The 24,933-nt window shown below is 37.3% G+C and overlaps 1 protein-coding gene across 4 annotated transcripts in view; it reads right to left on the reverse strand.

Annotated features, from left to right (window-relative positions):
• Pot1 (protection of telomeres 1) overlaps positions 1-24,933 on the reverse strand; it is a 75,594-nt gene that overhangs the window by 47,394 nt on the left and 3,267 nt on the right. For all 4 annotated transcript variants that reach the window (XM_045160904.1, XM_045160902.1, XM_045160903.1 and 1 more), the window contains exons 2-4: positions 21,354-21,401; positions 8,334-8,381; positions 4,697-4,811 (exon numbers count right to left, since the gene is read on the reverse strand). In XM_045160904.1, coding sequence (XP_045016839.1) covers positions 4,697-4,811; positions 8,334-8,342 — 124 coding nt within the window. In that variant the 5' untranslated portion in view covers positions 8,343-8,381; positions 21,354-21,401. The remainder of the gene's footprint in view (positions 1-4,696; positions 4,812-8,333; positions 8,382-21,353; positions 21,402-24,933) is intronic.

Genomic DNA, 24,933 nt, shown 5'->3' on the forward strand with positions numbered 1-24,933 from the left:
ACACATTAAGTACACATGTGAGAGAATTCTGAAGATACAATGGCATCTTAAAGAATCCTAAAGGAATTGTTTCTCAGTTTTCAGGATGAATCTCAGCACAATGAAGAATGTTGAAGTTTTTAGTATTGTATGTTCTTTAAACAACAGGACTGACTGACTTTGGAAGGAATGAAGCTTGGGACAAGATGTATTTACAATGAGATAAAGACCGGGGCCAGAAATAAACACATCACAAGTCCAATGTAAGTATGAGATGAGGAAATTATTCCAGAAATGTTTTAATCAAGGTGCAAGGAAACCAAATTTTACCTGCCTTCTCCACACAAAATTAAAATTTAGAAAATAAATTAAATGAAAAATACAGCTACTAAAATGTAACAGGATATAAATTTAAAATGTGAGCTGCATAAAGGTAACATTGCTTGTATTTGTATCTGATGGCATTGAAGGTGTGAATCTGTATTTGAGGCCTCATGGTGCTCTGTGTAAAGGCAAGCATGTGAGCCATCCCTACACATCTATCCTTGAACTCTTCTAGGGAGTGATTCACGCAGTTGGTCCTTTCCTGAACATAAGCAAGAGTGATATCTGCCTAACTCTCTATTGCACTCATTTCTGTTGAAGGATGAGTTTTGTCAACAGAACTAAAAATGTAACTGTAACTACAGATACAAGATGGATAGTTTTAAAACTTCATGGTCTTGCTAGTAATGAAGACAAAGATGGATTTTAAAGTTTCAATGACAGTTCAGATAAGACTGATGACTTTCATTTTAATTTGGTGTCTCAGAAGAAACAAAGAAACATTATTATCTCTGTAATAACAGACGGTTCATTACTAGCCATGAATTTTTCACTAAGGGGTTGGATTTGACTGCAGACATTGGATAGAAATATAATACATACACACACATACATACACACACGCACACATATTTCGCATGACTTTCATTTATATGCATAATTTAACGTCAGAAGAAAACATAATTATGCTGCCTAATAATTAAAACAGGCCCTCGGTAATGGTCAAACACCTGTCATTTTGTTTACCAGTTTTAAGCTCTTTCTGCAAGATGACACATTTGCTGATCGCTTTATTCAAAAACTTTCCACAGCGAGAACTGATGGCACACCCTGTGTAGTAATAGCATTTAAATTACAACTTCTACCAAGCTAGCTGGGCATTACTGACAGTAATACAGCTTTTCCTGAGCTTGGCAGTACAGACTCAACCATTTCAAAGTGACAGGAGGGAGAGTCACAGTGACCCTATCACTAGTATGGAGAAGGGTCTTATGTAAGACTCAGGGAGAATGCTGTTGGGAGATTTACCACTAGGGTGAACATGCACTGAGTGGGAGGATAGAAAGGAGGAAGGCAGTAGGGAAGAACAGACATGAAACTACGTAACAATGCACATTTAAATAGTATTTTATCTGCTTCAATATCAATGCTTCCCTATTTAATATTATACAAATCATTAGAACTTTTCACAGAGCATTCCTTTATGATCTGCACACTTAGTCTGAAACCTATTTCAAATTTATTAAGTCTTTACATTGTCATTTTCAGAGTAAATCTTCACACTGACCATCAATAATATATACAATGTATTATACTACATATAGTATTATATGAAAATGAGATTTTCCTCCATTTAGCACCTCAAATGTACTCTCAGCTCATGTCTCAACAACATAATTTGAATATATTTGTTTATAAATAAAAAGGTTTACAGTATGAAAACATCTTTTTGTTCCCAGCATGACTACAGTTTCTTGAATGCAGGGTATATGGACAGTATTTTATCAATAATACCTATTGTAAACATTTTTAACATCTTTAAAATATGGGATCCCCAAAATAAAAAAGATAGTTTGATGCTATTTACTATACTTAGTAATATATAAAATAGTGGCTGTAATACACGGTGCTTTAAAATAGGGGAAATATAGTAATTATTGTTAAATTTAGTTGAAATGGATTAAACTTAGGTGAAGTATATGTTTTCAGCTTTCCTACTTCCTCATGAAACTGAAATCTGTGGATTCTGATATGCCCTTTTACATATGTATTGGTTTATGACCTTACATCATCAGGTAGCTATTCACAGGTCCAATCTTAATTTACACTAAGATATACCCAGGTATAAGTAAGATGTTAGAGAGTTCTAATCTAGATCTTTTAATTGCTTCATCTGTCCTTTCTTTTGGGTACTAGAGGTAAAAAATATGAAACAGGGGCTATAATTTAAGCATTTGTTTAGAGTACAGTACCAAGTATTATATAAGCATAATGCTATCCAACAGAACCCTAAAACTGTTTTATCTTGCATCTTATATCCCCCTAAGCAGTAAATTTCCACTTCCTCCTTCTCTCAATCCCTGGCAACAACCAATGTACTTTTTAAACAACATAAAATTTGACTACTTTATAGACCTCATATAAACAGCTGGAGTCTTGTGGTATTTGTCCTGTGTGATTGACTTACTGTAGTCAGCATATTGCAACTAGGGTTCATGCTGCAATTGCACATGGCAGGCTTTATTCCATTGTATGTATATATGCCATTTTTTTTCCTTTAAACATCCCTTGATGGCTATTTTTGTTGCTTCAACAACCTGTATATTGTGAAAAGTGCTATAATAAACATAAAAGTAGGAATATTTCTTTCTGATGCTGATTTCAACTATGAGTAAACATCTAGAAATGAGAATGCTGCATCTCAACATATTTCTACTTTCAAGAATGTCTGGGCTCTATAATCAATGCACAATTTAGTTCCATAAAAGTGACTAAGGGTTTTAATAGCCATAGCCTCACCAACATTTTCTTTAATTGATAACACTAATGTTAACAGATAGAAGGTGATAGTGTGGCTCTGATCTCTTGATTCTACTTATTTATTTATGAGAGGGGGGCAGATAAGAGAGAAAATGGGTACAGCAAGGCATCTAGTTACTGCAAATGGACTCCTTGTACATGTAGCTTATGTGGGTACTGGGGAATCAAACCTGGGTTCTTAGGCTTCACAGGCAAATGCCTCAATCACTAAGCCATCTTTCCAGCCACTTGATTCTCTTTATTTAATTTCAATGTTTATGTAATTCCAATGAGAATTTTGTCACCTATATTTGTTATAAAGCTTTAGTCTATGAGATGGGTGACAAAAGTAAAGATGTGAGTGACATGAGCTAGTGTTCCACACAATGAACCGCATGACTCTCACCTCTCAGAATGCACTGCTGTGGAAAGGAAAAAAAAAAAAAAAAAAAAAAAAGGGTGTGTGTGTCTATCAAGTCTCTGCTGGAGAAAGTTCTCTAATGATCACGGCCCCACAACTCCTCTTAGGACCTGACTGCCATCCAATTGTCTTCTTTTGGGGATGTCTACTCAATCCCTTCACCTTTCTTTCTTTTTATAAAATTTTATTTATTTTTTTTTTTATAAGAGAAAGACAGAGGCAGATAGAGAGAATGAGTGTGCAAGGTCTCTTAGCCACTGCAAACAAACTCCAGACACATGTGCCATCTTGTGCATCTGGCTTTATATGGGCACTGGGAAATTGAACCTGGGTCCTTTCAATTTGCAGGCAAGTGCCTTAACCACTAAGCCATCTCTCCAGCCCATGATTCATACATTTATTTCTTGTCATTGAGTTGTGGAAGTTCCTTATGTGTTCTGGAGATTAACTCTCATGAAACATAATGGTTACAAGTATTTTCAGCTACCCTATATATTGTCTTTTCTACCGACTGGTTCCCTACTGAGGAGAAGTCTCTAGCTTGATATATTTCTACTTGTGATGTTTGCTTTTGTGGCATATTCTTTTGTTGGCATTAAGAACATATATGCATACATACTAGAGTCAGTGAAAAGCTTTTTCCATATACTAAACTATGTTTCAGGTTTTATGTATAGACTTTTTAACCCTTTATGAGTTTAATTTTCTATGAGAAAACATATTTATTTACTAATTTAATTTGGTTTGATGTGGATATCCAATTACCCCAGGGTAATTGATGAACTGATGAACAAAGTATCCGATTGTCAGTTTGGGCACCTTTATCAATGATCAGCTTTATTTCTAGTGTATCAATTTTGTCCCACTGGTCTGTACATCTATATTTTTGCAAGTACCATTTACAATCCTCAGTGGTTTCATATAAATTTTTACTTAATTTTTCCCTTCACACAAAAAAAGGCACTGGGATTGTTCACATGCGCTGACCTAAATCTTTGAGTAGTATGGGCCCTTTAACAATATCAAGTCTTCCAGTTCATGAACACAGGAAATTACCCCATTTGTTTACCTTTTGTAATACCTTCCAACAATAGTTTGCACATCTTAGTGTAGAAGCCTGGTTGTATTACTGATTATCTTATAGTTCTGGTGTCCTTCTAAATGGAACTGCTCTTTATTTCTTTGGAATGTAGTCCTACTGTGTTTAATTGTACACCAGAATCCACAGATCCTATTTATTTTATTAATTAAAATGGTTGAAGAATTTGCATGTGCATCACTGTTGCTTGACAATGATCAACCAGAACTGACCATCTGTGCTGAGACACAGGGAACTTAGGGATATGTTCCTGAACTAAGCTTCTGTGCTTAGAACTAGGCAGTTCAAGGAGCCAATTCCTGTAACAATGATGTGCTTTTAGTTTGTAAAACATCTCCAATTATAATACGTACCAGTTCCTTTGCTTAGATATGGGGGCTTAAAGAATTTCACAACCCCATAGACATTGACAACTGTACCTCCCTTAAGTTGATTCAGAGGTGTGTATATATAGCTTGTTACTGGAACCTAAACAAAGAAAAGACAACGATTACATCAATAAGAGATGCACTTTAGATTACTGTAATCACATTTGTAAATATACCAATCTTATGACTGCATTTTGTCTTCCTAAGTGTCAAAAAGATGCATTATGGAAAAGGGTATTTATTGTCTCACATGTTAAAATACAGTGAATTATTGTTTGCCATGGATCATAAAAAGATAGTATTCTTTAAAAACTATGAAAATGGAAAAGTCAAGATTTCTAAAGATGGGCTGAAGAGATTGCTCAGTGGTTAAGACACTAGCCTGCAATGCCTACCAACTCAGATTCGATTCCCCAAGACCTTGTAAAACAAGATGCACAAGATGGCACATGCATCTGGAGTTTGTTTGCAGCTGTTGGAGGCCCTGGCATGCCCATTCTCTCTATTTCTCTTCTACCCACCTCTCTCTACTTGCAAATAAATAAATAAGAATATTTTTAAAAATTGCTAAACATAAGCCAGGTGTGGTGGTGCATGACTTTAATCCCAGCACTTGGAAGGCAGAGGTAGAAGGATCACTGTGAGTTTGTGGCCACCCTGAGACTACATAGTGAATTCCAGGTCAGTCTGGGTTAGAGTGAGACCCTGCCTCATAAAACAAAGATAAAAACAAAAAAATTGCTAAAGATGAATTTGGTAAATTCATATGCATTATGTCAACACGTATGAAAATAACTCAAAGTTCTCCTGTAAATTTGTATAAATATGTGTCAAAAAATTTGAAGGCTATGTATGTGGTTCAGTGGTAGAGCACTAGTCTGGTATGAAATAGATACATAAATTTTATGAAAAGACAAAAAAGGGGAAATTCAGTGTAGAGGGAAAAACAGTAATGCACAGCTTCTAAAGATGACTATATATTCAAGTAGCATTTTTTAAAGAAATAATTTTGTGTGTAAGTGGTGAAATTAGCACATCAGCCTATAAAAGTATAATTAGCTTACAATTTAATTGAACAGAACTGTCTCAATAAGTACAAAAAGTACATTAAAATAGCAGTAACTAATGCATAAACTGAAGCAATAACAAAAAACTAATACATTTTAAATCTGGGTATCTTAAGTGTTAAAGATCTAAGAAAATATAATTTTCCTAAAGGGAAATGACTAGGTATAATGAGACATTTCTGAAAGCCCCAAAGGGGTAATTAGAACACTGGTGTTATTGATAAATTCAGCATATTTTAAGTTTAGGGAAATGTTTCTGTCTTGAATACTCTCAAGGGCTCTAAAAGGCCCTTTAGAAATTAAGTACTTGAAGCTTTCTTTAAATTAGCACTTCCCTAACTTACTTGGCATAGAAATGATATCTGGAAGATAAACAGCACATTTTTATTAGGCAGGGAAAATTCTAAAAAACAACTTGGCTATGGCTTTTAAACTTAATATCACATCAACCTATGAAATAGCCAAAATTTCCCTCTCTGACCCTCCCATACACATACACACTATTAAAATAAGTTACTTAGGTAAAATTAGGTTTAATTCAAAAATCAGTTCTATAATAATGTGATTTAAAAGAGCAAGAGAAAAAATATTTACTGAAGTAACACTGGAACAGGGAAAAAAAACAGAAGATAGTTTATAAGACCTTGTTTGCATATTAGCAGGAAAACTGAATCAGTATTTAAAATGTTGCAAATGGGTGGCCCATTTTACACTTTCCACCTTCCACTAACTCAATGAGAAATGAAGTCATCCACCAGTCTAGACATGAAAATGTTAAAACAAAAAGAAATGATTGAGTTATTTGAAGATGAATCTGAGTTTCAAATGTAGAAGAACAGGTCATAGAGAGCCCTTTGTTCTGGTTTTGGTTTTGAGTTCAGGTCTTGCTCTAGTCCTGGCTGACCTGGAATTCACTATGTAGTCTAAAGGTGGCCTCAAATTCATGGCAAACCTCCTGCCTCTGCCTCTCAAATGCTGGGATTAAAGGTATGTGCCACCATCCCGACATAATCAAGCTTTAATGCAAAGCTTTATAGAGTAACAGTCAGTACAAGAAACTGAAGAGAGAAAATGTGGGCCTCAGCTGAGAAAATACCCAGACTCCTATTGCACCTTTACAAGTATCTCCTGAACAGAAAGATGGATGGGAAAGTCAGCACGGCTGAGACTAACCATGTGTTAGGGACTTCATGTGTTCAACAGAAATTAATAAACTGATACATATGCTCTAGCCATTCTTAGGGTGGGGTCAATGAACATGGTAAAATGACTTCCATAATTACCAAAATGCTCTACCTGAACTGTCATTTTGCCACTCTTGCTTTCTGACAATAAGTATGACACTCCCTAAGAAAAAATTGCAGAGGGCTACACAAATCAGTTTGAACTTAAGAAACATGTATGTTGGGCAATAGGTAGTGATGACAGATTAAGTGAGAGCTTTCAGAAACCAAGGCTTTGTGAAGGAGTTAATATGAAGATGAAGAAGAAACAAGGGGAATGGCACTCACAAGACTGCACAGACCACCACAGGATCTGGGATCTGAACACTGCTTGACAAGCTAATGCAAAAGCTGTGTGTCTAATATCTGTAACAGTAAGAGCCGTAATATAGCCTCCTACCTGTCCAAGGCTGATGACAGGATCTGGAGCTTTTTATTATGCCTATGTTTACTTAGGCATTTTATCACACTATAAACAATTCTAGAAGAACTAGAACATTTCTGATCTCATGACATTATGTGACAATGGAAATGTTCTATGTTAATATGATGCCAAATAATGAGTTTGAATATGAATAGTACAAGCGATGGCCTTATTTGTAGAAACAGTGTCTCCTTATGTAACCCAGGCTAGCCCTAAGCTCATGATCCTGCTGAATTCCCCTAAGTGTTGAGATGCTAGGGTTAAAGGGATGCCTAGCTATGAACGGATTTTTATTTAAATACCTGTACATGACACTATGCTTTAAAAATAAAATGTCCCTTGGGCTGGAGAGATGGCTTAGCGGTTAAGCGCTTGCCTGTGAAGCCTAAGGACCCCAGTTCGAGGCTCGGTTCCCCAGGTCCCACGTTAGCCAGATGCACAAGGGGGCGCATGCGTGTGGAGTTCGTTTGCAGAGGCTGGAAGCCCTGGCGCGACCGTTCTCTCTCTCCCTCTATCTGTCTTTCTCTCTGTGTCTGTCGCTCTCAAATAAATAAAAATTAAAAAAATAAAATAAAATAAATAAATAAAATGTCCCAATTAGGCTCATATGTTTGAACACTTGGTTCACAGATGTGACACTGTTTGGGAAAATAGTGGAACCTTTAGGAGGCGGAGCTTTGTGGGAAGATGGGAATCACCAGGGGGAGGCACTGAGATTTTATATCCTGGTCCTACTTCCTATTCACCTTCTATTTTCCAACTGTTTTCGTACTAGTTTCAAATCAAGACTATAATATAGACTAATTTTAAATTAAACTATAAATTAGACCAGAATTAGAGGTACACAAATGTGTATGTATTGTATAAGCAATTGCATATATTCTAAAATATATTAAATATCATCTTACCAAAGACATTGATTCTGTAGAAAAATCTCTCACAGATTTGGAATAAACCTGAAAACAACAACAACAAAAAGAAAGATAGAAAGAAAAAAAACGAAAGAAAGAAAGGAAGGCAGGCTTAACTGTATGCAAAATAGCTCCAATGTGATCATAAGCTTTCAATTACGTTTAACTATAAATCAAACAATATACAAATTAACTACAGTGGTTTAAAGTTATAAATGACGAAAATATACTTTAAAAAAATCGTTTGAAGTATACCTACATTCAATTTTTGGGCCAGAATGTAAACTGGAATAAACATCAATTCAAAGGAAGTGGAAAATCAGAGCTAATAAACGAGTATTTTCTTGTACAGAACTGAAGACTTTTTGCAAAAGAAATACAGTCATGGTCATTTTAACTTCAAATTTCATCATCTTCAACCTAATTCACTAATTTTAATTTCAAACAGGGTCTCCCTAACCCTTAGGGTTCCTTTATGTTTACAAGAAAAAAAAAATCAGGGCTGGTGAGATGGCTTAGTGGTTAGGGCACTTGCCTGCAAAACCTAAGAACTCATGTTTGAACCTCCAGGTCCAACACAGCCAGACACAGTGATGTAAGCATGCAGTATCACACATGTACACAGGGCAGTGCATACATCTGGATTTCGTTCATAGTGGCTGAAGGCCCTGGCATGCCCATTCTCTCTCTCTGCCTCTTTCTCTCTCAAAATAAACAAATAAATAATAGTAACAATAATAATAATAATAAATCAAACAGATATTGACCAGTAAGCACATAGCTTGCCTTAACCTGACCATATAGCTTTGAACACAGAGGTAATTTACAAGTGTGCAAAAGGTAAAAAGAAGAGGTAATTCTTTTGTAAAGATAAATGTGATAAAATCAATTTTCCCTAAGAAGTGTTATTGATTAATTTACAATAAACTCAAGTACCATATCAAAAGCACCTGCAGAGAAGTACAGAGAAGGAATATCTTGAGGGCCCATGAACTTTTACATGTTTAACTAGTAAATATGCAGAAAGGTCTTTTCCACATGGACTGCATGCATAACAGTGGTCTCATGCGTTTCTCCTAGTGACAGGTAGCCATCCTGGTTTCTATGCACACTCAGGAGGTTCACTCAGTAATGAAATCACCTGAGGATGCACTTCCCAGAATGTATCTCTTACTGACAGATACATGACTATGTTTCTAAGGGACCCTCCTCTGCAACAAGGAATCATCAGAATAGTAAAAGATACACATTTATAAATTTTTCAAAGATTAAAATATTCAACTATTAGGGCTCTAAAAATGCTACTTTGGATCTCTCATATTGAATGCATTTAGGAAGCAACAGTTGCAGTTCATAAGACAAGAGCGGCAAAAGAGGCACATAACTTCCTTCAAACCTTCATACAGTAAGTTCATTAACCAAATACAATTAAAGTCTTATCATAGCAGAAGAGACTGAAAGCCAAACACAATACCCACCATGCAAACGAGCTTCAGACTAAGCCATTATCTGTCCCCTAAACTCATTTTGTAATGAGTTATTTTAGTGGAGTAATAAATGATCTTTAATGGGAAGAGGAGGAAGATACTCAAGCCTCAACCATTTGGTCCTTCTTTAGCATGACATGTTTATGGCTCCTGTGTACACATGCACTTCATAAATTTGTATGTCGCTATTCCTATTAATCTACCTACTGTAAGTTTGTTTCAGGCAAATTTGGTTAATTGGAAAAATCTGAATTTACCTATGCAACTACAGTAACTCAGCTAGATTAAGCAGACTAACATAACAGATTTATAGAAATATTACTCCTTTCCATTTACTTTGGCTCATTAAAATCACAATATAATTAGAGAATAAAATTTGCCAGCTAACATAAAAAACTGACTTGAAATCAGCTGCTTTCAAAACTATACAATGAGGCTGGGCATAGCGGTGCATGCCTTTAATCCCAGCACTCAGAAGGCCAAGGTAGGAAGATCACCATGAATTCAAGGCCACCCTTGATTCACAATGAATTTCGGGTCATCCTGGGCTAGAACAAGACCCTACCTTGAAAAACAAAACAAACCAAACAAACAAACAAACAAAAATCTTACACAATATTTATCAGCTCTGAAATCTTTGAACAGTAAAATCCAGCCACTGTAATGGTATCTTACATAGGAAAAAAATTTCAATCTATACTTTTACATGGAGTCTGGGCTCACCTGAACTTGGTTTGATGGTTACTGAATGTTTGACTTAGATGACTACCTCCTCTGAAAGTCTTCAACATCTACAGCCCCACTTCATGGGTCAAAAAACAATGACTATTTGTCTTTGCTAAGTAGGAATCCCAAAATCAGTTCCTCTCAGTTTATGTAAGTAAGTTGCATGAATAAACAGAGAGATAATTGGAACTTAAATGAAACTAAGTTTCAGAGTTGTGGAACTTGCATTGAAATAGGCATAACACTGGTACAAAATCTCTATATTATTATAAAACATATACATATCCAGTATAGAAGCATAAATACTGACCCAGTGCATGACATAAGGAATAACTTTCTACTCTATGGAAGTGTGAATGTGTGTGAATTGTACTGAGGGCCCTCAGTGATCTCATCTCAGCCAACATTTCCTGTTTTTATTTGTATATACTTTTAATGCTAAACACAGGACTCTAGACATTAGTGCTATAAGCAGAGACCAGACTAATAATTAAATTAATACATTTCTCCCAAATGCACTATCTGACTTAATTTATATTTTAGAGTTTGAGCTATAAGTGAGTTTTCCTAGTAAATTTTACCTTACAGCAATTACTCTTTCTCAGAAAAAAACTCTTGTATTTCCTTAATCATATCTACTCTACAACACATATTAATGTTCTTTTTACTCCCTGTTACTTACATATTTTTCTTAGTACCTTGAGCACTCTTAAAGGCCTCTAAGCTCCTTACATGTAAAATCCAACAAGTATTTGAACATCTAAATAAAAAATTCAAATGTTCACATAAAGTACAATTTCATAAATACAAGACAAATTGTACAATAAAACATTTCATACAATGCTGTCATTTTGCATTTTAGAAATGAAGATCTCAGAGATCACAAAAATTCCTTCCTTTTGCAAGTGGTAATACAAAGGCTATAAAGGACCAATGAATGGCCTAAGGTCACATAGGTGATTGGCTGCAGACCAAACAAAAACAAAGATCTTCTGATTTCTACCTCCTTCTTCCAGAACTATGTCTTTCAAGGATATGTGTGTGTGTGAGTGTGTGTGTGTGTGTGTGCACATACGTGTGTGTACCTGCAAATTTGACATTTTGTGATGAAATCCCTTTCAAACCTTTAATAATACTTTGGAAACATCTCTTCTCATATTAACAGCTAAATCTTAACTTTTAAAATAACTAAAATTAGAACTTGGCTCCTATGGAGGAGGTTCAACTACAGCAAGTATATTTCTGCAAAATATATCATCAGTCTGGCACAAAATGACTCAAATTGTTACAATTAATTTTAGTGTCTTAAGATGCTGGCTGTCCTGACATAAAGCTAAGTCTATGGAGATAAGCAAGAAACAGATAAGAAAAGCCTAAGACTCAAGCTGAAAGTCCATTACCTCAGGTACAAGGTTTCACCTGTGCTGCTACAATCTTTAGCCATGTTTCCACAAATGCTAAAATAAACAGTTTGGGGTCATCAAATACTTAGCATTCAAAGATTTTCAGTTCACAAAAAATTGAGCATAAACTGTAGCATCACGTTCACAAAAATTTGAGCATAAACTGTAGCATCACTTGTCTGGTGATATTTTGGAAGAAAATCTTGACCTCCCATCATTAACACCCACAGGTATCGCAAATGCTCCTTAGTGGTATAACCTACTTTCCCCAAAACATTTTTAAATGTATCTCAATGATAAAATATTTTCCAAATATATAAACATGTTATACACAGGTATTATAGATATTATAGATATAAATTCATTCTTACTTTTCATATGATCTCTCAAATATTTTATAAATACATAAGAATTTTGGGATAAATGTGAAATGTCTGGCAAACATAAACAGATTCCTGCAGTTAAACACCTTGCATTCATTTCTGACATGCTTCTCTAAGATACAAAGCTATACTGAGTAAAACCAAAGTAACTGGAAAAATATGGATTCTATAAAGTAATACTGGGAGGGAGACACATAAGCAGGCTTTCATATACACATGCACATATGCACACAAATGTATATATCCATGTGTATGTATATGTACACATGTTCATAAACTTGAAGTGTACAGTTTTATCTAGAGACTGGAATTAGGTGGTGGAGGTGGGTCAGTGGAGGTGAGCTGACTTGTTTTTCAGATAAATTCCCTTTATACTGTGTGACATGTTTTTTAATTTAACATTTTATTTATTTGTATTTGAGATAAAGAGAAAGAATGGACATGCCAGGTCCTTCAGCCACTGCAAACAAACTCTAGAAGCATGCATTACCTTGTGCATCTGGCTTAAGTGGGTCCTGGGGAATCGAACCTGGGTCCTTTGGCTTTGCAGGCAAGTGCCTTAACCACTAAACCATCTCTCCAGATTCTGTGTGAACATTTTCTTAAATCATGGTAATACAAGTACAACAAAATGCTTTAAGACAGCCAGGCACGCTGAAGCACGCTTTTAATCCCAGCACTTGGGAGACAGAAGTAGGTGGATTGCCGCAAATTCAAGGCCACCCTGAGACAACACAGTGAATTCCACGTCAGCTGGGGCTAGAGTGAAACCCTACCTTGAAAGAAAAAAAAAAAAAAAGCTTTAAGACAAATATTTCTAAGACCTTATTCAAATCCATGCTAGTACCTTGATGCTAAAGAAAAAAAAATAGTTCTGGAGATGATTTCTGCACTTACTGTAAGTGCTCTAAGAAACCACTGCCTTTAAGTGATTATCTTCATATTAAAATGACTGTGGACAATCCCCTTATAAGATTAAGAAAGCTTATATGAGAAGCATGTGGAATCATATAAATGTTCACACAAATACTATATACAATATTCTAAGTGAAAGACTTAATCATCTGATTAAATTTTAGTAGTTGAATACTCTAAATATTTGAAAATGTTTTTTCTTTCCAAATTTTTATTTACAACTTCCATTATTATAAAAAATATCCCATGGTAATACCCTTCCTCCCCCACTTTCCCCTTTGAAACTCCATTCTCCATCATATCCCCTCCCCCTCTCAGTCAGTCTCTTTTATTTTGATGTCATGATCTTTTCCTCCTCTTATGATGGTCTTGTGTAGGTAGTGTCAGGCGCTGTGAGGTCATGGATATCCAGGTCATTTTGTGTCTGGAGGAGCACATTGTAAAGGAGTTCTACCCTTCCTTTGGCTCTTACATTCTTTCCGCCACCTCTTCCGCATTAGACCTTGAGCCTTGGAAGGTGTGGCAGAGATACTGCAGTACTGAGCACTCCTGTCACTTCTTCCCAGCACCATGATGCCTTCTGAGTCATCCCAAGGTCACTGCCATCTGAAAAGAGAAGATTCTCTACCAAAAGTGAGAGTAGCATTAATATATAAGGGTATGAACATTAAGAGAAGTGTTTACTGGGCAATTTGATAAGCAAAGTATATACATTTAGCCAGGCAGCAGTAGACATTACACCCCTAGGACTCATGACTACCCCTGTTTTAAGTTTTCAGTATCAGGGATGTATTCCCTCCCATGGAGCGGGCCTCCAGTCCAATTAGAGGGCAATTGGTTTCCACCATGACAGACATGCCACTATTACACCTGTTGGCTCATTTGGCCTGGCTGGCCAACTTTAAGGCTTGCAGTGTCCACTGTTGATCATCTTCACTGGTGATTTCTCTCTCTCCCACTGAACTGCATGCAGAATAGTTTCTTCCAGCTTTCTGTCAGCTGGTCTATATGGAGGGGGTTACGAGCTCAGTTCCAGCAGGATTTCTCAGTGACCTTGCAGCCCAAGTATGTCGAGTCTTCAGCAACAGGGTCTTAACCATTTATTCCTGGTGGGAAACCAAGGGCCTCGGCAATGGCCTGTAATGTTTTAGGGGAATCAGGGACCTCTCTGGCCAACAACTCACTGGAAGGTATCCCATCCCTGGCACTGAAAATTTTCTAGCAAGAACCTACAGCTCCTGAGTGCTCCATTGTCCAAAAAGTAGATTTCCATATGATTTGTTTATATCCTATTAGATTTTGGTTAGCCCTCCCTCCACCTTTCCTTTACTCAATCTCTTCCCCTGTCCTCACTTTGGGCCTTTTCACCCCCATTAATCTATTCTTCTACTTACATACATACAATACCATCCTATTAAGTACCCCCCCCCCATTCCTTTCTCTTCCCTTTATATTTCTTTTCTAGCTTACTGGCCTTTGCTACTGAGTTTTCTTCCTACTCATATTGAAAGATGTGTATTTATTTTTACCATTTTTTATAGTTCTTCTGGTTTTACCTTTGCTCTCTTGTGTTAAAACAGATATTTGAGTATGGTTTGTTTTTTCCTGGTTCCTTATATGTGTGCTTTTCTTTCTCTTCAGCATGGAGGATTCTTTCAAGTATTTTCTGTAGAGTTGGTTTTGTCTTCAAATACTCCTTTAGTTTGCTTTTGTTGTGGAATGTACTTATTTTTCTGACTATTTGAATGGATAACTTTGCAGGATAAAGTAACCTTGGTTGACAGTTGCTATCTTTCAGAACTTGGAATACATCACTCCAAGCCCTTCTGGCTTTTAAGGTTTGTGTTGAGTAATCTCTTGTGATCCTAATGTGCTTGCCTTTGTAGGTAACTTGACTTTTCTCTCTAACTGCTTTCAATATTTTTCTTGGGCTTGTATATTTCGTAGTTTAATTATAATATGGCAAGGAGAGGTTCTTTCCAGGCTTTGTCTGGCTGGTGTTCTAAAGGATTCCTGTATCTGCATTGACACCTCTTTCACAATTTGGGGAAAATTTTGTTGAAGACGCCTACTATGCCTTTGGAGTGAAATTCTTCTCCTTCTACTATACCCTGAATTCTTATGTTTGATCTTTTCATAGTATCCCAAATATCTTGAAATTCCCATTCATACTTTTCTATTAGCTTGTCCTTCTCTTTGTTGGACTGTATTAGATCTGCCACCTGGTCTTCTAGTTCAGATACTCTGTCCTTTCCATCCATGCTACTGGTGTGATTTTCTACAAAGTTTTTTATTTCATTAACTGTGATGTTCTTCCTTGCTAGTAATTCTGACTGTATTTATGTCTTGTATTGACCTCTTTATTTCATTAAGTTGTTTTCTTATGTCTTCTTTGATTCCTTTGATTTCCTCTTTGACTCCTTTGAACATATTTATAATCATTCCTTGGAAATATTTCTCATTTCCTCTAACTCATTCTCAGTAGAGGTCATTTCTGATGCATTCATGCTTTTTGGTGGATTTATATTGTCGTGATGTTTGGTATTTCTTGTGTTATAATATATATATATATTTGCATCTTAGATTAATTTAATGCTTGGACTTTCTAGTTAGCTGCAGTATTATTAGATGTACCAATTAAATCTGATGTTATATGTCTTCAGGATAGGAGCTTAAGGTGCTAGGTGTGGCTCTCAAGACTCTCAGAGTATCTACAAAAGTGACCCTAGTTTGCCTGCTATGAGAATATTCAAGTAGGCTCAGTGGATCAAAATATAGGCAGATTCTAAAATTTAACTAAACAATGTACACATTCAATGAAAAACAGCACAGTATTTATGCAAGAGTAGGTATTATGACAACCAGATCCTCTAACAAAGTCACTGTACCTTAGGGTGTGTGGTGCCCACACCCTTAATCCTGTCATCAAGGAGGTTAACATTTCTGGTCTGTTGAGGGTTCCAAGTCAGCTTGTGGCCAAGTGAGACCCTTCCCTTTTGGGATGATTTTGGTCTCAGTTATGCTACGCTCCTTTTTGGGTCCCTCTTTGGTGCACTGTGGGCTCAAGTAGGCCAGCTGGGTTGCTGAATCGCTGCTCTGGTTGCCAGTGCTGTGTGATGTAATCTCCCTTCCCCGGTCTCTGGTGCTTACTGGAGCTTGTGCTGGCAATGGGGGAGGGGAGGCTGTTGATGGTGGCTCTACTTCTCTCGCTGCTCCACATGATCCTCTACCTCGTGATCCGCTCCTTCATTGTTCACTGTGGTTTTTCACGTTTCTTGAGTTTGCAGGGAGCTCCGGTGTGAGTGGAAAATCCCCTCACTTGGCTTTTCCTGCAGCTCAAGCCGAGCCTGGGCCACTGTGTCCCCACGAACCTGGTGTCACTGGTGCTGGAGCCACTTGTGCTAGCTTGTGTGGGCTCTGGATGCTCTGGACCTCTCCTATATCTCTGCTGCCATTTTAAGTTCTTATACACCACACTTTTTAGTAGAACAGTGCATTTTGCTGGGGATTTTTTTGGCATTTTCTCCCCTAGGCTGCTTTGGCGTGGTTCCTAAACTGCCATCTTAACTGGAAGTCTCCTGAAAATGAATGTTTTGACTACATGTATGAATGTAATTTATTATTTGAGACAAGATCTCATCCTATATCCCAGGTCACTATGTAGCCCAAGATGACCTCATATTCCTAGCAATCTACCTGCCTTACCCCCTGGGGTACAGGTGTGAGCCACCATGTAGCTTCTACCAACTACTGTTCAAACAAATTCTATCAAACATCCTTCTATGTACAGTTTTCTCATTTGCTACTGAACCATATCATATAAAAGTCATAAAAAACAAATAGAAGGGTTTTCAAGTCTAGCTCACTAGAAATTAGGATTTATGCCCCATTACGTCATTCCATGCCCAAATACCTCATCATTAACCAGAAAACATGAATACATCCACATACATGTACTGGCATTAGAAAACAGGCTGTTGGGCTGTGGAGATAGCTCAATGGTTAGAAGTGCTTATGACTTGAGTATTGGCTGGGCCTTAGGCATCATGAGTTCAATTCCCTAGAACCCACACAAAAAGCTAGGCATGGCCACAAACAATGGTAACCCTAGTCCTTAGGGGGAAAAGAATCCCTCAGGCTAGCTGACAAATCAGCAGCTGAGAAGTACCCAGATGAGCAACAGAGAAGGGCACCCAGAGTTCTCTGGCTCCTGTCCACTTGCCCATGAAGCCTGCATTCACCATACCATGTATGCTACGACACACACAAAAGGCTTTACATGGGTGCTAGCAATCAAACATAGGTAAGCTGTGGAACAAGCACCTTTAACTACTTGGGAATCTTTCTAGTCCCTGTAGAATGTCTTAAAAATGTGTCAAAAATTCTTTAGAGAGTAAGTCCATAATTTTGTATTCCTATTGGCATTTGAATTGGTAATAAATGAGTTTTTCTCTAAAAATGTACAATTTCTATAATGTACCATTTACTAATACCCAAAGATGACCATTTCTTTATAACGTGGGTCCTGAACTGATTACTCTTAGAGTTCAGTAGTAATTCAGCTCTATTATAGCATCATAGAATCAAGTGAAACTCGGCTTTAAAAAGGTAGATCTTGATTGTGTATTCAAAGACCTTAAAATAAAATAAAAGATGACCTTTCCAAAAGGGGAAAAATACATAAATCACATATATTTTGGGGCTCATCTGAGACCTAGCACCCTCATCTTAACAATACTGCTGACCCTCTCAAGGTATCAAGCCAGTGTTAGTTTTGCAGATGCTAACTCAAGATAAAAGATCCCAAAGCCTATGAATCAGCCATTGAAATAGTGTTTCTTCTCTGAAGAAACTGAAAGTAGATAATTCAATGTCCTACAGAAATTTACCAGGACAGGAGAGACAACTTTAACAACCTCAGGTTAACAGGATACAGACTACAGTTCCCGGACTACATCCATGAAATCTCTAAAATGTCCGGTGTAGTTCACTAGACACAGCTTATCTGAAATACAAACAAGAACCATATCCTACTGCTCAGTGTGAGTACCTAACACACTTACGAATGGGGGAAACAGCTTTAAAGTTTGTCTACTCCAAAATAAATGCTGAAATGTTAACTGCCATGGTAACAGTATTAACAGTACCAAGAGGTGGCACCTTTGTGAGTAGGCCCTATCCTCAGAAGCTGGACTAGTGGCTTTAGAAAAGGGTAAGCTCGGTTGTCCCCTTGCCCTCTAACCTTCCACCACGAGACTACTAAGATTTCGTGGTACTTCACTGGAATCACAATCTCCAAGCCCGCCAGCCCGTGGTTATAAGTTTTTGTGCCTCCAAGAGCTCTAAGTCAATGTTTCTATTCTTTATAAATAAATTGGTTTGTGTCACTTTGTATAGTACCACAAAACAAAGATATTTGCTTTTAAGTGTTTTTCTTTCTTTAGGGAGTGGGGATGGGGAATTTGAGAAAATAAGTTAAAATGTAGCATTCATGTATACATTAAAATATTTTCAAATTTTCTACCACATCAATAATGGACTGTTTCCTAGCACAAAGGAAAAATACTGCATATGACCTGGCATGGTGGCACACACTTTTAATCCCAGCACTCAGAGGCAGTGGTAGGAGGATCACTGCGATTTTGAGGCCAGCCTGGAACTGAAGTTAGATCAGGTCAGCCTGGGCTAGAATGAGACCCTATCTGAAAAACAAAATAAAACAAAAAGATGCATAAATTGAGTTTCTAAGTAACTGAATTTTCCCAAATAAACAAATACATATATGATAGCTTTCATGGTTATTCCCTTCTTTATCTTATTTTCATCACTTTTTGAAGAGTATCTTCCTAGAACAAATGACAAGATCACAGTTTCTCTTAATACTGACTACTTCAGTTACTCAAAATGGTCAGTTCAAACATTAACTAAGCTGACAGAAGCCATTTCTTCAAGGGTAGGAAAAATAAGAATAAAAACAGCAATAGTAGCAAGTCTTTATTAGGTCTATGTACAAACAACAGAAGAGCGCCTTATCAAAATGTAGTAACACAGGAACTAGATTTTAGCTACTGATTCCCACCCTAAAAAACCTCAAGTGGCAATGAATGCATGGGATGTTTTTCTATTTTATTTCCTTGTCCTTTTCTCTGATAAAATCTCAAATAACATTTCTTCATGAGTGTAACTGTCTGGTAGCCCAAAAGGATTAAAACTATCTCAATCAAAATTTTAAACTTGGGCTGCAGAGACGGCTTAGTGGTTAAACACTTGCCTATGAAGCCTAAGGACCCTGGTTCAAGGCTCGACTCCCCAGAACCCATGTTAGCCAGATGCACAAGGGGGCGCACGTGTCTGGTGTTCCTTTGCAGTGGCTGGAGGCCCTGGCGTGCCCATTCTCTTTCTTTCTCTCTAGCTGCCTCTTTCTTTCTCTATTGCTCTTAAATAAATAAATAAAAATAAATGAAAAAAAAAAAAATTTTAAATTTTAAATTGTATAAAAACATTATTCGATCATATGGCTTTGTGAACTAAATAGATTTGTATAACGTATCACTGATTCTTCTTTATTGTGTCAATGTCTCATGTATATTCTTGTGTGGATGCAGGTTCATAAGGGTGTGAGCACACGTGTATGTGCATACATGTAGATAGAGAGGCTAGAGGTCAATATGGTATCATTCTCCACTTTACTTATTGAGGTAAAGTCTCTCAATAAGTATGAGTCTCTCAGGGAGAACTCAGAGCTCACTCGTTTAACTAGTCTTGTCAGCTCGTTTTCCCCTGGGGATCTACCTGTCTCTGCTCCCTGAGGCCTGGGATTACAGGTAAACTCCACCATACCTGGTGTTTCTATGGGTATTGGGGATCTGAACTCAAATCCTCATGCTTGGCATGGAAAGCACTTTTAACAAATGAACTTCTTCCAAGCCCCTGCCTGATTCTCCTTTACTTTGTTCAAAGTAGATTAGAAAGAAAATAACCACCTCTGAAGCAGCTTAGGCAAAACAAAGAAAAAAAAAATTTTTAAAGCATAAAACTTATTTTGGCAATTTTATCTACAAAATTCTTGTATGTGAAAAAAAAAACTAGATGCTCTTAAGTTTCCTAGAAGTGGATGTGTAGTCTAGATTTTTAAAGACAAGTTTAAAATAATAAAAGTCATCATTTCTCAAGTTTACTGAATTACTTATAAATCATCACAATTTCTCCAGCTATACTATCAGCTAATACAAGCTACTCTTTAATATTTGGTTAGACTTCAATCTGGGACAGCCAATGTCACTCAAGGTAAAATAACTAAATGGAGTAAGGTCAGAGGAGCAGCAACTTCCAGGCTCAACACCCAAGTGTCCTTCATTTGCTCCACTCTCATCTGGCTGCATTTGTTGGAAACACTAAAACTGTCTGTATTGAGTTTCTACTATGTGCTGATAATAGGTATAATTCAAATCTAACCCTGAAAATAACTCAGGTTAGGTATTATTAGCCTTACTTTAAATACTGAGAGGAGAAGCACTAAGTGGACAGAAAAACTTTATCCCATGAAGTTGGACACTTGGGGATTGACATAGTCACTCTGATGGACTTGCTGTGTCTGAAACCTCCATGCACACTTCACAGCCTTTGAACTTGCTGGTTCCTGTCCAGAACATTCACTTCTAATGTCTGTAGGATCAAGTCAGTATCAGAAGCATAAACTTTTCATACATTTACCCATCTTGCACTGCTCTATGTTCTCCACAGTACTGTTTAGCATTTTGAACGCGTGTATGTACTCATCTATTTATGGTCTTTTTCTCCTTAGATAGCAAGGTGGTCTCGTACAACTGACTATAGCTCATCAGTGCTAAGGAGCTGGGCCTGGCTCCAACCAGGTATTAAAAGTATGTTACTGATAAATAAGTGAATGAATTACTTATAATGGATCCACAGACTCTGTTACACTGTCCACTAGCAAATTTAGCTGTACTCATGAGTAATACCTAAAACACAGCACTAGTGAGATAGACTGCAGAGGCCCTAGCTCTTACACAGATGGCAGAGGACCACAGCTGCAGAGAAAGACACCCATCAGAAGGAAAGCAGAACCTTCAACACACCTACCTCACAGTGGGCATTCAGGGAAGGGAACAGGAGAATCACTCAGGGCTCCTGCATTGAAAGAGTAAAGAGACTTGGGATGATCTAGCCAAAAACCATTTACCATTCAGTACACAATTATTTTCATATTTCGAAAACCTATGCATATTACTTAACTATTAACTATATGCCTATTGTGTATAGCTGTTTTCTTCAGGTTACAAATGACCACTGCAGTTTTAAGTCTCAGCAGCTGTGTTTATCTGCAGGAGAACCTCACGAGAACAGGCCTACTAATGTTCCCCCACGGAGAAGAGTTGGGGGGGATCTCTTTCCCTGAGGTTATATACACCCTTGATGGGCAGACTTGAATTGTATAGATACTAGTGTGTGCTTCAGTGGAACACTTCAGTGGTGTAGCTAGTCATGAGTCCTCTATGCTGTAGATGGTCTCTTCAGTGGTGTAGCTGCTTCAAGTCATCCATGCACCTATAAGGAACCCCAATGACCTCTCCGGCTTAGCAAGCTGATTTGGGCAGACCCTTTCTTTGGTCTGTTGGTGCTTCATCTGGGGTGAACAGGTGATTCTTTATAGTTCTCCAGCAAGTCCTGCACTGGCATGCACCTCACCCACAGCACTGACAGTTACTTAGTGGAATTCACAGACAAGTAACACAACCCACCCAACAATTACTAGCAATTATACTGACCTCTACAATCTCAATCACTGATGTTGGAAGAGGGGGTTAAAAAAAAAAGGCTAGAAGGAATGACACAATGATGTTGGTTTGCCTAAGAAAAGCCAGGGAACAAATATTTTGACCTGAGAAAATCAGAAGGTTCCATATTTTGCCAAATTCTTTTGCTGTTGCACAATTCACACATTATGTGCTTATTTGATTACAATAATGACAGCAAAAAGTTTTGTGATTAAAGATGATGTTTTGGGGGCAGCCTGTTTCACTGCATCTTGAATATGCTGCTATGTCAGCTTTTTACCACAATCTTTCCCTAAATAATTTAGGACAACACAGAACTTAAATACTTAAAAGAAAAATGTACTTCAGAATATACTGATAGAGCATTTCCTCCCCAAAGCTGCAAAGCTTAATATTCTGAGCAATGTATTTCACAGTGTCAAATAAACATGAGACAAACATCTGTTATATCAGATTAACACAATTTATAGGAACACATAATATCCAAGCACAGCTGTTATAACTCAAATATTTACTTAATGTAGAAAAAATAAGGAAAATTAATGCTCAGCATTTTACAAATTCAAATTCAGAACTTAAAAAGCAGATGTTCTAACAGACATGTGTGGTATGTCAAGAAGCTCAAAACTAAGCTTCTCACACATAAAAAAAACATACAAACACAAGATAACCAGCCAGTTCCCTAGCAGTGACAGCAAACTTGCATTAGTTCTTAGTGTATGTCATTTATGACAGTTCTTCAGTACTAGGAGGCCTACATTATGACTTCCCTACGCTACTCTCTATCTTGATAGTGGGAAACAAAGTGAAAATTAATATATTAACAACCAGACAATAGGGAGCTCTGACTTGTTATTTGATCACATACAGGACCTAAGTGCAACGACAGAATTCTGTTTGTGTTTATCTAAATAAACACAAGTAGATTTTTACATATACAGGAATGTACTGATATTGTGTCACAATAGCTTGAGAACCTAAGTTCAATCTCCAGTATCCCAGTAAGATGTCAGATGTGACCATATATGTCTATAAGTCCAGCACCACAGGGGGGCAGACAGGAGGAGAATCTCTGGGGATCGCTGGTCAGCCAGTTGAACTTAAAATTAAGTACAATCTCCAAGTTCACGGGGAGACTTGATCTCAAGGAAATCAGGTAGAAAAGTAACAGAAGAGGTCAACTGACATCTGCCTCTGGCCTTTGCACACATCTGCACAAATACCTAAGTGACAATACACACGCTAAATTAAAAAAAATAAACTGATGTGAACAGTTAAGTAGCATAATGGTATTGTGTCACACTCACTTATGTATATACACACATGCATGTGTATGTTTCTGGAACCTATAATGCATACTGAGATTTTTGGGGTTTAAGTTATGCAAGTCCTGAGACCTCAAAATAATACAAGGTTCCAAGAAAGTTGGGCAGAGGAGATGGCTGAGAGGTTAAGGCACTTGCCTATGAAGCCTGAGGACTCAAGTTTGATTCCCAGTATCCATATTAGCCAGATGCACAAGATGGCAAACATGTCTACAGTTCATTTGCAGAGACTGCCCAAGTTCAATTAAATAGCACCCAAGTACAAAGCTGGTGTGACCACATGCTTCTGTAACCCCAGTCAGCAGGTGTGAGGGGCTGAGACCAGAGAATCATTAAAGCTTGCTGGCCAAAACTTGCAGCTCCAAGTTGAATGAGAGACTCATTCTCAAGAAACATGTGCATGGGTAATAGCAGACACCCACATTCTCCTCTGGCCCCTGCATGTATATGCAAGGATGCACACATGTGGTACACAGACATGCATACTTTATATACATATAATGACATACCATTCTCTGCACACACACAACCAAAAATAAAAATAAAATTTAAAATGCTGTTTTTCACAAATCCTCCAGGCAGACTCAGGTTTCCTCAGGTTGCTACTATAGCTCTACTGTGGCCACCACCATTACAAGATTTCCCATTAGTTTGTAAGGTCAAACAAAGTATCTAACAACTCTAGTTTCTCCAGATGTTAGCATGATGTCTTTCAAAAATGGCAGTCCTGAATAAATCCTACTAAATCTAAATGTATGACACATAGTAAAATCTCATAGAAAATGTGTCTGTGCAGAAACCAGACCACCATTTTTTTATGTCATTTACTTGTAATAATCCCAGTCAATACTGATTCAAGCCATATTTCTAATATTCCAGCAACATTGTTTTAGAAAAAGACCTAATGCAGAAAGGGCCAACTTGACAATATATCTAAGAGCCATGTATGCTGATGTTAGTAACAGGCAATAAAAGTTTGGCACAGAGAGGACCTAGAATGGGAAGTAACCACAGAACAAATCCCCAGACTCACTCTCCTCTGGGCTGGGTGAATTTCAGTCATCACATTTCCAGGACTAAAATCTACTTACTATGCTTTTCAACAAAAGACCATGAGGCACACAAGAAAGGCAAATAGCAGGGCTAGAGATGGCTTAGCAGTTAAGGCGCTTGCCTGTGAAGCCTAAGGACCCAGGTTTGATTCTCCAGGTCCCACATAAACCAGATACACATGGTAGCACATTCATCAGGAGTTTGTGTGCAGTGGCTAGAGGCCCTGGCATGCCCATTCTCTCTTTCTCCCTCTCTGTCTCTAATAAATAAATAAATGAAAATAAAATCTCTAAAAAAAATAATAAAGAAAGGCAAATAGCAACATATCCCCAGGACATAAGGTCACAGATACTAATTGAGCCTAGTCAAATTAAATTCAAAACAACTGCTTTTATTCTTTTGGCATTTGAGACAGAAAAATGACACAGCTGACTATCATTAAAAAAAAAAAAAAAAAAAGGTATAAATGTTCAGCTCCTGGAAGAGGATATGCTGATTATGTAACAG

Source organism: Jaculus jaculus, chromosome 10 (genome assembly GCF_020740685.1).
Source record: "Jaculus jaculus isolate mJacJac1 chromosome 10, mJacJac1.mat.Y.cur, whole genome shotgun sequence".
In the NCBI taxonomy this organism is placed as follows: domain Eukaryota; kingdom Metazoa; phylum Chordata; class Mammalia; order Rodentia; family Dipodidae; genus Jaculus; species Jaculus jaculus.